This window comes from Leucopleurus acutus (assembly GCF_964270905.1).
Source record: "Leucopleurus acutus genome assembly, chromosome: 6".
Lineage (NCBI taxonomy): Eukaryota > Metazoa > Chordata > Mammalia > Artiodactyla > Delphinidae > Leucopleurus > Leucopleurus acutus.
In genome coordinates this window covers 76,009,870-76,025,087 of record NC_139149.1, presented here as the reverse complement: position 1 = coordinate 76,025,087, position 15,218 = coordinate 76,009,870, and the positions used below count along the sequence as shown (strand labels likewise).

The 15,218-nt window shown below is 39.3% G+C and overlaps 1 protein-coding gene across 4 annotated transcripts in view; it reads right to left on the bottom strand.

Annotated features, from left to right (window-relative positions):
- Window positions 1-15,218, bottom strand: part of MYO1B (myosin IB) — a 182,901-nt gene that overhangs the window by 16,825 nt on the left and 150,858 nt on the right. For 2 of the 4 annotated variants that reach the window (XM_082841300.1, XM_082841298.1), the window contains exons 18-23: window positions 12,596-12,796; window positions 10,860-10,953; window positions 9,862-10,011; window positions 6,394-6,462; window positions 5,034-5,120; window positions 2,780-2,866 (exon numbers count right to left, since the gene is read on the bottom strand). In XM_082841300.1, coding sequence (XP_082697426.1) covers window positions 2,780-2,866; window positions 5,034-5,120; window positions 6,394-6,462; window positions 9,862-10,011; window positions 10,860-10,953; window positions 12,596-12,796 — 688 coding nt within the window. Of the gene's footprint in view, window positions 1-2,779; window positions 2,867-4,680; window positions 4,768-5,033; window positions 5,121-6,393; window positions 6,463-9,861; window positions 10,012-10,859; window positions 10,954-12,595; window positions 12,797-15,218 lie in introns of all 4 variants that reach the window. The other 2 variants (XM_082841301.1, XM_082841299.1) reach the window with 2 other exon arrangements.

Genomic DNA, 15,218 nt, shown 5'->3' with positions numbered 1-15,218 from the left:
ACTGCATACTGAGAAGTGAATGTGACTAAAAGTAAGAATTTAAAAGGAAGCTATTGAATGATCATTTTCTCCCATTTAATTGCATTACTTTTTCTCTTACCTCTACTCCCATCAAACTGTCTACTAATACTAATCACAGCACTTAAGACCTCATATTACAGTTTTAGTTTACCATTTCTTCCTTGCTATATTGTCGTATTTACCTTGTATACTAGTGTCTAACAAATAAAATAACTGAGGTGTTTGCTAAATGAATGAATGAATGATAGCTAAATTTGGAAACTGAGGGGGAAAACATTTAAAATGCTTATCATCATTCAGTTATAAATGGGAGAGTTAGAATTTAGCAAAATATTAGCCTACTTGAATAATTCAGACATTATGTATGTTTTTCTTATATCTTTAGCTTTCTGGGTTCAACTGCACATGTTCAAAATATTTCTACATTAGGGGCTTTACGTAAACTAGCAAACTAGTAACCAATTGTCGAAAAATGTTTTATAGGCACATTTTAAAATTAAGACCTTCACACAGGAATTCAGGCTGCAGGTTTCTCTTACAATTTTCTAAGATCTAGCAACAGTGAGTCCTATTCCCACATGACAAGGACTGAGTGGACCAGAGCAGCCATTGCTGCCTTTGGAAGAGAGCTGTAACCTCCAAACTGCAGGAGGCCCGCAGGAGGCCCGCGGTTCCTACCCTACCTTCCATCGGCTACTTCCCTCGTCCATGTGACCTGCCTGGTCCCTCTGGGCATTTGAGCACCAGACCTATTCTCTACATCTGTGGATTATTAAGGGTTAAAAATTCTCCCATACACCACATAGGCAGTTCTTCCTTTAATTCATATCTTATGTTACTGATTATCATTTCTCTTTTAGCCATGGAGTTTTCTATAACTATTTCAAATCTCACTTACAAGGTTAGAAGGAACAAGAAGAAAAATGATACCTATTAATTAGCCCCTGAAATTGTAAGAGTGTACAAAAGCAGAGAAGTTAAAGTGAGTTTCATGAAAACATATCCTTAGAAATATACTAGAAGTCCTATATTTACTTGAATTTCATTGTAACTGAGCTCAATGCAACATTCTTTTTGATACTCACAGGACAGGCCCTTTCTCCTGAAAAACAGCTACACACAGAAGAGGCCTGGTGACAACATGCTGGCATATAGAATGGGTTCCCTTCATGGGCCCCGGGGTCTTAAAAAGGGTCCACTGAACTTTGTAATCAATTCCACAAGAATCAAATCATTTAAAAGGGCAAAATTACTGTTCATATCAACATACTTCTTTTTTTAAAAAAATACAAAATTATTACATTCTTGGACTTCAAAGATGTTTAATCTTATAACAATAATGGTAACATATTAAAATACTCCTGTTTTGTGGAAACTGGAAAAAAAAAAAGACAGTTATGTCTATAGAGTAAGCCCAGTTAACTTCAGCTAAAACAGTATTCACCTGTGAACTGAATTTGGGTTATAGGATGCTAGCATACACTCTAACCTAAAAGTACTTTTTAAATCATATGCAATTAGTTAAATCCAGAAAACTGAAGATAAACATGATGTTGCTGGTAGAAATCATTATAGAGAGTAAAAATCCCGACTCAATGTTGTTTGTTCCTTCCTTTTATGAAAATTAGAATGCAAATTAGAATGTGAATAAAATGGGAAATAAAATCCTCCGTTTTAACTTTAAAAAAGCAGTAACAGAACTTGTTCAGAATTCTTGAAATAGAACATCTTAAATTCATATTTAAGTTACTTCTTAATTACCTCAACAATTACTTGATGAATATTCATTATAATAAAAAAGTTAATTTACTAAAACTTTATAGGCTAAACTTTCAGGGAAAAACACAGATTGTTCAAAGCAGAGTTTACAGATACTGCTAAAACAGTTCAGGTTCAGAGTCAATGGTTTCCTGGAGAATATTCAAATATTTAAAAAAAATGAATTATAGTATTATAGTAAAAATAACAAAGAGGAAATGTCAAAAAAAGGCCTAATTATCCCCAAATGACAATATGGATGGCTCCCTACAGTGAGGAGTAACTGAATATTAGGAAGACAAAATCCTTATATTGCCTAAAGGTCGTTCTCAAGGATTTCCAGAGCTCAGAGTCATATTCGCTAACATGCAAGCTTACCTCAAGTAGGAAGTATTGCTTTAAAATAAACCCCGCCCTAAATTAGAGGGCATTTGAATCTAAAGTTCTCTTTAACCTGAATGATCTACTGCTGGTCTTATTTGTCAAAATCTGTATATTTATGCAAAACCCTTTCGTTTCTATGCTGAACAATTAGAACGATGGGCACTTTGAAGAAAGCTCTGCTCCAGGAGCCGTCAATGGGACAGAATAGATGGGTAAAGGGAAACAAAAGCCCAATATCCCCAGGCTGGTCACTGCAATGGTAGGTCAGCTTCTAAGCTCAACTGCTGTAACTCTGTCTCATAAATGAAAAAAAATCTTCAATCTCATAAAGAGAACATTAAACAGAACTTGGATAACAAAGAATAAAATATGCTACATTACTATTTAAAGTAATACGCTATTACTTTTAACTTATTATTTAAAGAAAGACAATGCAATAAAATCAGAAAATTTTGGTGTACAGGATTGTTCTCAAAAGGAAACCAAATTAGGCAAGATGACATTGTAAAAGACTGTGCAGACCATGAGCAAGCATAACCAATCGTTTGGTCAGAGTTAGTAGGTGCTAGGCTTCACTGAGTTCACCGTGGACAGAAAGAAGAGGTTGAGGAAGTACCTTCAGTCCAAGCCAGTAAGCCCAAATGACAGCAACTGCATGCTTACGCCTAGCCTCCTCCTTCAAGCGTTTCAATTCCCTTCGAGCCTAGAATGTTTTAGATGGTAAATAAAAGAGACGGCCCAATGCAGACAGCACAAATGACCAGAAAAAGACACCCCACCAAACAGAAGAGCCAATTTATGTATCAGGATTTCAGAGTGAAAGAGAAATGGTGCACAATCATTTAAACCCAAAGCATCAGTGTCAGGCTAGCGTAGTCCCTTGTATTTTCGGTGCATTGAGACTCTGTCCCAGAGGAGGGTACCTGAGGGAAGCACTCCCCTGCCCTCCCCCTTACTTCCATTCTGTTTCTTTTCTGTCCCCTGTTCTCTCTCCCTCTTCACTCCCTTCTCCACACTCTCTCACTCCCCTCCCTCATCAAAGCCTTAGATCTGTGAGTGGCACCTAACGATTTACATAGACTTCCCTTTGCTGCCAGCCCATGGGGCTAAAGAGGCTGTGAATTCCTGAGTTCATGCATTTGGATGTATAAAAAGATAACTCTTGTGAACAACCATTTAGAAAACTGGAAGGAATAAAGGTTGCCTCTCTGAAGTTTCGAACAAAAACAACAAAACCCCCAATTTTTTCCAGTTGGAAAATTAGAAGTAGCATGTATCAAAATTCAATATTAGGTAAGGCCCTAAACAGTGAAATATATGGAAGCAAGATTAAAAAAGTGAAATAACTCGTAGGTTTAAATCAATCTTAGGGAAAAATTAATCTGAGGCATGCTATTTTAAAAGACAGGAACAGACAGGCACTAAGGTTTCATTACATTACAGTACTCAGGCTGGGAAATGGATTTCTCTCATTCAGTGGAGAAAGCCCAGAGTAATTGTCTAGGAGTCCCTCTGCCTCTGCTAAGACAGCTCCCTCAGTTTATAAAAGGGAACTAGTCTGTTCCACACAGATTTTCAGGGGAGAACACAAATGAACAACTTTGGTTAGTTTGTGGCAAGTTAACATCTTTATACAGGCAAACGTTGACTTTTCTCATTTTTCTCACAAGACGGGTTTATAATGTTGACAAGGTAGACTTAAAAACATAGGACTGTAATGATATTTGAGTTTCTAACTGGGATACACATGCTTAGCAGAGATGATCTTTGATTTTCTAAGTAACAAATACATCTAAAGTGCTCCCTCCCTTGGGATATGTGAAACGTTCACAGAGCCCACGACTCTGCCTGGGGATTAGTGAGAGTATTTCAGGAGGCCTTTGTTTCTGATCACAAACAGCTGATGCCGAAATTCCTGGGATTCTTCAGGGGCAATTACAGCTAGCTTTGCATGAACAGAGCTTTCTGCTAAATCACAGATGATATTTCTTTTCACATATAATATTTTGCTTATAATAATCAACAGCTGCCACAGTGAGCCTAAAAAACAATTTCATTCATGGATTAATATTTTTGTCGAGCATGCGTTAAAGGTGTTTCTATTATTAACATGTTGCAGAAGACCAATCGAAAGCCAAACTTTAACATTCCCATCATGCCCCCATAGCGCATAAAAACCCCTTCAGAAAACTGCCAGGATATATTAGGGGGGTAAAAAACAAACAAACCCCCCCCCAAAACTAAACATGCATGTTACTCGAGAGTTTAAAAAAAAGAGCAACTATGCTAGTACCTCATTAGTAAGCAATTAATTAGTCTTTTTTGCCTACGCATGCTTAAGCTTCCTAACGTGCTCTCTTGGCACGAACATCTCCAGGGTTATTAAATGTGGCTACTAGGACATGCGCCAGTGTGAGCCACTGTTAACCATGGGTCTTCATCCCCTGAGATGCTAGAGATATGGATTGATTATTGCGGATTCCAGGATGGGAGTGATGGGATGTGCATTTCAAGTACCTTAGATCCAAGCCAGTAAGCCCAAATAACTGCAATAGCATGTTTATTCCTAGCCTCCGCCTTCAGCCGGCTCAGTTCCCTTCGCGCCTGTGATGCATTTGAAAAGGAGTTACAGAAAAGTTTAAGGCAAGAAAGGTTACTGCTGATTCCCAATGGAGAAAGAGGAAGAGAGACACCGGTCACCATCAAACAGTAAACACAGAAGCGTGTGCCACCACCCCACACCGAAACGTTGGAAAGAGCAAGAGGCAAACACGTGCTCAGGAGCTTAAGCCAGTGAATCCCGAATGGGAGGGTCCGTTGCTCCACACATCACTCCTGACCCGCTGCCTTCCTGGGCGTCTCTGGCCTACCTGGGTACCATGCCAATACGCTGCAATGGTGGTGGCTGCTTCCTCACAGCGCTTCTGATGCTTCAGTTCCCTCAGGATTTTTCGGGCCTAAAGCACAGAATGACCCAGAAAGATAGAAAATTAACACCAAAAAACTATATCCATAGTGACTTGAAGAAAACTACCTGAAGAGATAATCATAATCCCCCTTCTCAAGGGAAAAATCAGTAGCTTAAAGAAAGGAAAAGGGAAGGTTGCTTTATTAGCCCAAAATGGACCATGAGAAGGTGGTAAATGAAGACATTATCAAGCGTGACAGTGTGGCCCCACTCAGATAGACAGCAGCCTCCCACGCCCTGACACGTGACAGGAAAAAATCTGACCACAGCAATACAAACTGGACACGGCAGATGGAAGGAACAGTTCTCAGAAGGTGGTCAGTGGATCTCCAATGATCCACCAAAATCCACTTGATCACTTTTATTATTATTGTCTGGAAGGAACTGTAGCTGCACTTTTTTTCCAAAAGAGATGGCTAAAAACTTGCTATAAAATAAAATTATCTCACTGCTTCAGTTCTAGTGGCTTCTTTCCAGCAGTTGCTTGAAAATGATTTAGTGGGGGCCAGGAGGACAGCCGGTTTGGAGGCGAACCCTGAGTTCTGCCTCTGAAGTCTCTAGACTGGGCGCCTGGACCCAGGACTCGGTAGTAGGTCAAAGAAAAACCTGTGTGCAGCAATCTCACTTACTCTGAGCACACCAGACTTGTATTTGGCAATTGCTGTGGGACAACCACTAAGCACCTGGGCTGCCCACAGGCCTAGACAAAGGGCAATGGAAACGGCAGGACTCCTGAACCAAGATCTGGCTTGTGGGCTATAGTGTGCTGACTCTGAATCACACTTTGGCAGGAAGGACCCAGAACCAGGTGGTGGGGGCACTAGGACAGCCAGCGCTTAGGATCTTTCAATCATGATGGCGCAGCCTGCAAGATGGTCACAGGGAAGGCATGGAAGGCGCTGTGCTGGGGTGCTGACGTATGGCAGGGCTCACAGGTATGGAGGCAACAGTGTGAGACAGCCTTTTGCGCTACAGCTTCCCTCGCAAACGGGGGGGGGGGCAAGAGGATATTGAAATCATGTACGGTATTATTTCAAGGACTTCCTGCTCAGAGAACAAAGCTCTTGAAAAGAAAGCAGGAAGCAGCCAAGACATGTTGTAGGGCCGGAGCTTGGCCCATAATATTTATTTTTTCCATCTGACTGTTTACAGGGTAGGCAGGAGATGAGGAACCCTCCCCTGCAGGGTGAGCCCAGAGACATCATCCTTTGTAAAGAACATGAAAACCTCACATAAATAAGGATCACTTCTTTTAAACTCACCTTCCAACCCCGGATGTAAGACTGAATTACCAAGGTAGAGCTCTTTATCTGTTGATACCTCTTTTGTTGCTGTAGGATGAAAGGGGAAGATATCAGCAATTCTATTTACATATCCATAACATGCACACTGAGAAAGAGAATTTGCTCACTTAGCGCAATGAACTCTCGATCACCCATATTCTTTCCGGGAACCAATAAGTACAGAAATCAAAATATCCAACAATCCAAAATTATTATGATTAATCCAAAGTTTGCTTCAAGGATGGTAAATATAATTAATTTCGAAATGACTCCGGACCCACCATTATTAACATCTGTTCTTTATGTCATGCTGTTATAATACGACGTCGAGCACCTAGCAGACACCCAATGAACACACATGAATGAATACACGCTGAGTTCTGCATCTGCTCCTAAGCCTTCTCTCTTCTTGGTGCCATTTCTCAGCGTGCTACTCACTGGGTCAGCCTCTAACGTCCCCAGTTCCTTCTAGGTTTGCTGCTTTTACTGCCTCAAGCTGGGAAACCAGCTAACAAATTGAAGTCAACTCCTATCCATCGACTAAACTTTATTTATTGAGCTCCTACTCGCCATAGAGCAGAACCCGTGAGGATGTTCAACTACAGCAGAGGTTATTTCCAGGTGGGGGAGGTTAAGGAAGACCCAGGGAGATCTTCCCAAGAGTCGGCTCGCACGCTCGATGCCCAGAGGCCCTTACTTCCAGGGCCAATGCCTTGGAGAGTGGAGGCTGCTAGAACACTATCCCTAGAGAAGTGAGCGCTTACTGTATTTAGCGGGGAATATTCACTACAACGTGGGCATCTGTGATGAAATTTCACAGCTTTTCAAACAAAATACTGAAGCCAGGCTGTGACTCAGACCCTGGAAATGGCAGACTGCCCAGCTCCCTTTCTCTGAGGGGGAACAGATGCTCCCAAGACTCTAGGCTATGTTCTGGAAGCTCAGAGAAAATGAGCAGCAGAACAAAAGAGGGTGCCAGAGAGAAAGGTAAAGAGAACCCTGGGACCCTGTACAAGTCACCACCTTCTCTGGACCTCAGTCTCTTCATCAGTCAACTGAGGAGCTGGAAAATCTCTAAGATTCCACACAGAGTGATAGTCTACGGCTGTAGGGTCTAAACTGTACCTACAATATCCGACCATCACTTCTGACATTCATTTGGTACCTCAATGTCTTCTTTCAAAATTCCTACATGGCTTGAAAATAACTGTCTTTAAAATTCACCTCAAGGAGCCATGAAATAGCACAGAATATGGATTTTAAGATAAGTAGTAACTGAAAATGGTCATTCGGAAAATCTTTGAGTTATCTGGTCAAGGGAAAATCACTGGCTTGGATAACTGTAGTTAACTGGTGGAGGTATTTACAAGCATACCTTGTTTTATTGTACTTTGCAGATATTGCGGGTTTTGTTGTTTTTTTTTTTTTTTACAAATTGAAGGTTTGTGGCAACCCTGCGTTGTCAAATGGTGGTTAGCATTTTTTAGCAACAAAATATTTTTTAATTAAGGTATGTACTTTTTTTTAAAGATATAACGCTACTGCACACCTAATGGATTACAGTCTAGCCTAAACATGACTTTCACGTGCACTGGGAAACCAAAAGATTTGTGTGACTCGCTTTATTGCAATGTTTGCTTTATTGGAGAGGTCTAGGACCAAACCCACAAAGTCTCTGAGGTGTGCCTGTAGTTCAAATTCTAAAACAGAAATAACACTAGAGCAAAATTAATACTTCCTCTAAAGTTTGGGCTATTATTTATCATTCTAACTCTCAGAATCACAAATTAATGATACATATGGTGACTTTTTAAAAATCTCGAGATACAAAAGCTCCTTATTGGGAGGGAGGGTGGAAACAACACTTGCTATTTTTGGTTCCTTGCCTTTACTCCTCATCCTTCTGATGAAATGGCCCCTTCCAGAAGGTCTTCCTTGACCACCCTATCTAATCTCCAGTCTCCCCATTACTCTTTATCTCAGTTCTCTAGTTCCTTCCTAGCACTTACTCTACAATCTGTCATTGTTCTATTTATTTGCTTAAATGCATATTGTCCCTCACTAGCCATGAACTGTATGAGGTCAGGAATCAGGTTGTTTGGTTCACCTTGCTATCCCCTGAACCTGGCAGAATAAGGGTTTCAAAACTATTGGTAGAATTCAATACAGATGAATTCAGGATGCTTCAAAACTTGGTTTTTCTTAATGATCTCAAAATAAGAAAGAATAAAAGGGGTTCCTTGAGGACTGCCTATTTGTGGGTCCTCCCTTTCTCAGGCAAACAGAAAACAGAGCGTTATGAATCTGCCGAAGGGCCAAGTACCACTGCTATGTGCAGCCAGGTTGGTGACAACAGTCTTCTGGGCCTTTGCAGGATACATGTTAATGAACCCATCGTTAACGTGGCTGGCTAGGGTCATACTTTAACACTTGTACTGTTGGTTACACTCTTTTAACGTGAGGAAGCAATTTTAAAGATATTCTTTTAAAGATCACATAATTTTTCCTTACTTTTCATTTAAGTGACTCATTAATTTCTAAAACTTGGAAATTATACACTAAAATGTATTACATGAGAACAGGTCAGCATAAATTATGTCCTGATTATACACACCCTTAAAGCAAAACTTCTCTACAGCTGAAAAAGAGGAAGAACACCCTAAAGGAGATTTGACTGCAATTTTAATTCATTTTCCAACTCACTCTCTAGTGAAAAAGCAGAGAATGAAAATGTGTTTGGAAGCAGTGCTCTTATCATTAAAATTCATTTTGTGAGAACGCAATGCCGAGTTCAAGTTAGCCTAGAGGTAAACCTTCAGGTTCCCCTCAAACCTGTTATGCCTCCAATGAAACATCTATAATTGAGTGAGAAAGAAAATTCCCCAAAGAAATTCCATATCAATTAAATAAACATACTTTATTTTGGAGTCTTCTCCCAAAGGGCCAGATATCTGAGGACTAAAGGAGATCCAACCCTTTAACCCAAACCCAGAATTCTACTAAAATGTGGCATTAGCTTTCTGGAATTAAAGCCATTTTCAGTCTTCCTACAATAAATGGAAAACAGCCAATTATTTGGGAAAATTGACCCTACTATACTCAAAGGGTTAAATGACATTATCTCTTCCAATCTGATAACCAAATTCAAGATGTAGATCTCCCACTACATGTATCTCCATCAGTGGAAGACAGCAAGATAAACTAGAGCTTTGACGTTGTCCTGGATTCAAACCCCATCTCTGCCTCATAGTAGCTGTTACTTAACAGCTCAATGACTTAGTTTTCTCATCTTTAAAAAAGGGACCAGAAAAGCACCCATTTCACGAGGTCATTCAGAGGATGAAGTATGTAAAAAAAAAAAAAATACCTACACAGTTAAGTATGTAACAAATATTTGCAAAAAAAAGCATCGTGATTACAGCTCAAAAAAATGTTAGGGGCTCTCACCGCGTATCTCCTGTACCAGGCAGCGATCACAATTTGGCTTTTTCTCATCAGCAGGAAGTGTGTGCGACATTTCCACCCCCGATAAATCTTCTGAATGAGAGTGGCCAGGTCCTCAAGACGCTGCTTCCTCAGGTCTTCTAATTTGAATAACTAATAAATAATAGATGGATTTATCAAAAATCCACAAAAACTCGTGGCATATGTGAACATCATTCTCAGGAAATAAAATGTCACAATGTTGGAGTGAACCACATTGAGGAAAAAAAAAATAACTTATTTACAGATATTATGAATAGTAGTCCAGAAGAAAACTATTGGGATGAGTTCACGCAAGATACACAATTTAGAGTACAGTGTTTTAGAATTTATGACGAATCATGTAAGGGCTGAACTGAGCTCTAGATGTACCTTCATACTATCTGTGAGGATGAAATTACTGGAAGGGAGGCGACGGCAAGGTCTCTCTCAGACGATGTGAACACTTTCCTAATTCTCCAAATTTCCAATAAACTGCTATGTAAATTATACTTCATGCTAGTCTATTCAGTTATAAAAAGGCCCCAATGGAGTTCTTCACTAAGTAGAATTTTAAGTGTTCTTTTTAACTTAAAAAAAAAATTTAATTTGGGTGCCTTCGTGTACCTCTGAATAGCAGGGTTGTCTTTCCTAAAATTACTGTATAATTCAGATATTACAAATACAGACTGAAGTAACCTCCAATTTTTACGAGTTAGGGAGGTTTTATTGTAATACCAGTTTCTTTATGATTTCTTAAATGCTGTACAATCTATCAGCACAAAAGTTTTGGTGTTTCATAAAAAATACAAATGTTCTTCCATTATCCCTTATTAAGCCACCCCTTTGGATATTTGCAGAAAAACACAAAAATGTGACATTCTTGGTAGCACCTCGGGTAACATTATAAAGTTAAACATCCTTTAAGAATTTGCCCATATGATTATGACACAAATTCAGAGTGTAACGTTTCGATTACATACTGTTCTTGGGTTTCGAATGAATATCTTTGATCTACCAAAGGAGTACTCTTCCACAGGAATCTCCAATTCATTAAACAAAACCTCCACACCAGCTCTATAAAAATAAATAGAAACAACAAATTTTCTGAGTTACAAAAATAGGCTATCTTATCTTAAAACATGATATTAGGTTCTCAGCAGTATAAAAAAATACCTTCATTTCCAAGTATAAATGATCTTTCAGTAAGCATCCTTCCATCAAAGAATTTCCAGAGTGAATTCCACAAATTTAACCAAATCTAGTAAGTGCTCAAAAAGCATTTTGGGTTTAGAACTACGTATTCTAAGAAAATATGGTATTAAAGACAATTTCTTGATTTCATTAGCAGAGGTGATCAAATATACTTGTAACAATGGACCAACCAGGGCCAGAAGGGTATGCAAGAAACTCACATCTATTTTGAACCCACTCAGTTACTTCTTGCAAACATTTTAAACACTGCTCCTGCTACTCAGATTGTGGGCAGGTCCCAAGAGTGCTAAGTGCCAGGCCAATGGGATGCGAAAGAACACAGGGTGGGAGCAAGGTCTGGACTTGACTCTGACCTCTCCATCCTGGACCGTGGATTTAACGTCAGTCTTTAGTACTAAACTTCGTCCCACCAACCTGTGGACTGGATGCCAGGCTGGGAGTGAATCCTTGTTCTGTGTATTATAGTAGATGCTGACCATAATACCCTGGAAATTAGCAGTGGGAAATGAAATAGTACCCAGACCCTACATTATTTGGGTATTGAATTATGCATCAGGGACCACACCATATGTCTGGAGTTTATCTTCTTGTAATACACGGTGAAGTGTCTAATCCTACTGATTTTCCTGTGAAAGGCCAGGTCCAGTGACAATGTGGAGTCAACACCAGTATAGTGAAAGAAAAATCCCCATAAAACAGGCACGTCTGCCCTGCTGTAGTAGCTGGGAGAGCTTCTGTGGCCTGCAGAAAGGGGGCAACTTCTGGGACTGGTGAGAGCAGAAGGAAGGTCACTGCACAGACAAGGCCTGGTTTCTCTTCTGCAGCAGCCCCCCTGCCAGCACACAAGTTCTCTCTGCATGTAGAGCTCACAGGGGCTACTCCATGGGATGAGTCTGCAGTGGTCCAGCACTCTGTCTGTGACTGGATGGATGAGTGCAATTTAGGGCAGATAAGCCGAACGCCACATGGCCCCAAGTTCTGCCATATTCTCCAATCCAGCTTTGCTCACAATAACACTGACACTGTGAACCCTATCTGCTCCTGTATCTATTTCTCGGTTGGTATAGACTTGATCAAAGAGTGGGACCCCCACCCTCCATTCACTCTCTCTGGGGTTAATTCCCCAGAAAAAAACCCCCGAAGAGCTGAGAGCAGTGATCCAAGATGCCTGTAGCTCTACCCTTGTATGAGTCTACACAAATATACCCATCAATTACAAATTCTCCCCCTGCTAACTTGCCACGACATAGTTTAGAAGTTTTATTGACATACAAGTTCCAAATGTGGATTTGATAAGCCGTGTTTAAACCTTAAAGAAAACCAAGACTTCTATAATTAATAAGAATCAGCACAAAGTGGTATCCTGCTTTAAGATGGTCCAAAACAGAGGTTATAGCCAACTTTTCATAGAATTCTGTTTTGCCTAAACAGCATGTGAAGAAAACAACATGGTATCTGTATGCTTTAAAACTTCATAATTAAATATGATCAATGAATGTCTTACCTTGCTGGTCCTTTCCAATGAGGCCATGTTTGTTTACAAAGCATTTTGTATCTTTCTAAGCAAGGTTCATAGGCCTGCCTGAAGGCGTAGCCTGCTCTCCTCACGCGGACATTCTCCAAAAGACCCAGATACCTGACCTGATGACATACTAGACCCTCGTTGAAGATGTGTGCTGCCTTTTTATCATTCGGTTTGATACACCTAAAAGATGACACAAATTTTAGGTTTTAAACTCCTTCTCTTATGGATTTATCTGTCCATGTTTTACAAAGCATCATATATAATTATTTCATGGTGAGACAATTATTTATTATTCTTGGAAAACCTAGTCATTTCTTTTGAAATTATTTCAAATCGTTTTACAAAAACCTGAAGATAACTACACTGCAGATACAGCAATAAAAAAGAATAATATGTACAATAACATGGGTAAATATCACTGACATTCTGTCTAATGAAAGAAGTCTGATGTAAAAGAGTACATATTTTGATTCCATTTATATGAAGTTCTAGAAAAACTAATTCCTAGTGAGAACTCAGTGTTGCTTTACCTCTGGGGAGAGGTAGGGGTGGAGATCGACAGGGAAAGGGCACAAGGGAACCTTCTGGGTTGATAGACATGTTTTATATCTTGGCTTGGATAAGGCTATACAGGTGTATACATAGGTAAAAATTCAACAACCTGTACAATTAAGATTTATATACTCTATTGTATTGTACATACATTACATACCTCAGTGAAAAGGTTAAAAACACTGCTGTCTCGCTAAATCCCTATTACCTCCCTCCTTTTCAATAGGGCACTTTGCTGCCCAAGGAAAGACTACATTTCCCAGCTTCCTTTGCAAGTAGGTGTGGCTATGTGACCAAAATTCTAGCCAGAGCGTAAGTCATGTTTGCTACTTCCAGTGTGTCCTTAGAAGGAAGGGACTTGTTCTCCTTTTGCTCTTCTGCTAAACGCTGGCAGGAATGTTGACGAGGTGGAGAGCTATCTTTGACTATATAGATAAGAGGAAATACCCTGGCAACTGCAGAGCCACAACACAGAAGGCGTTGCTCTCTTAGCACTGGAGTCTATACACTTAGAAGTACACAAGAAATAACTGTCAATCTTGTTTAAGCCTCTATTATTTCCAGATCTTGTTGGAGCAATCTCTATATCCTAATTAATATATTGTTAAACATTTACAGTTATGTCTGCCTCACTTTAACTGTCAAATTCCACACATACACGTAATATATGGACAACTAAATCTTACCTGGTTTGACCCTGGTGTTTTTATGGTTTTCCTTTTACATTTAGAAAAGTAATGTCTACTTTTTGGCTTAAGGACAAACAGATCAATGGAACAAACTAGTGAGTTTGGATCTAGACTCCTACACATACATTCAATTGATTTTCGATAAAGGCATCAGGGCAAATGAATGAAAATGGAGATTTTTTTTCTTTTCAATATGTAGTGCCAAAACAACAGGATAAATATATGGAAAAAATAGACCTTAAAATAAATCTGAAACTGTAAAGACTCTAAAAATATATATATAATAATATATTCACAACTTTGGAGTTTATTAATTAAAACTTCTTAGAGATACATTAAAACCACTGAAAGGGAAGGGGAATAAAGGAACTTTCTGGGGTGACGGGAATGTTCCATGTTCTGACCTGAGTGGTGGTTACCAAAGTGTATACAATGGCGAAAAAACAATGGAGCCATTCACCTAGGATCTGTACATATCACTCCATGCAAATTACACCTCAGTAAAATAGAATCTTAAGGTTAAAAAAAAAAAGTTTACTCAAATGAGAATAACAAAAGCAACGGATCACACAAAGTTTCTTGGTTAATTTTTTTTGAAACTAGGATCCTTAACCTAATATATGTTCTAACCTGTTTGCAATCAAACCAGGGGATTTTACCTATTTACATTTGTTATGAATATAAATACTAGGTCAACAAGTTAAACACAGAAATGTTCTTCACTCTAACTTCCTCATAACTGAATTTTCAAAGACAACTGTAGAAGGTACATGTGGGTGCGCACCTGCCACATGAAATCTGACCCATCAGATACACACCTTCTATTACCTAGTTCACCAAATATACACATCACAAACTCTAATCCTAGTTGGTCTTTACTGAATTTTGAGAACTAAGATGCCCTAGAAGCAAACAAAAAAAAAAAAAAAAAAGAGAGAGAGAGAGACAGAGACCAGATGCTTTTTAAGGAGTTCTTTCTACTGTTTTGAAAAAATTATTTAGATTGTTTCAGAAATCATTACTTTCTCTGGGCCTATAACTCTCACAGGGAAGAAAGAGGCACATACTTCCTCACACCAGACCTGCAACTGAAGCCCCAGGTGCTTCAATGCTCCAAGTCAATATAACAAGAATCCAAAATGAATCCACCAAAACAGTTTATGCAAAACGCTTACCAGAAAAAAATTTACATTTTGTTTCTTAACTTGTCATTAAAAAAAACCCCCAAAAAACCCAGAAAGTTGAGAACTCCTATGTGCCAACAACCCAATTTCATTAAGTATCTATTCCCATCCCCCGCCACAATTTTTTCTTTTCCCTTTTTAAAATTCCCTATTTTGAGGCCACTGGAGTATTTTTTA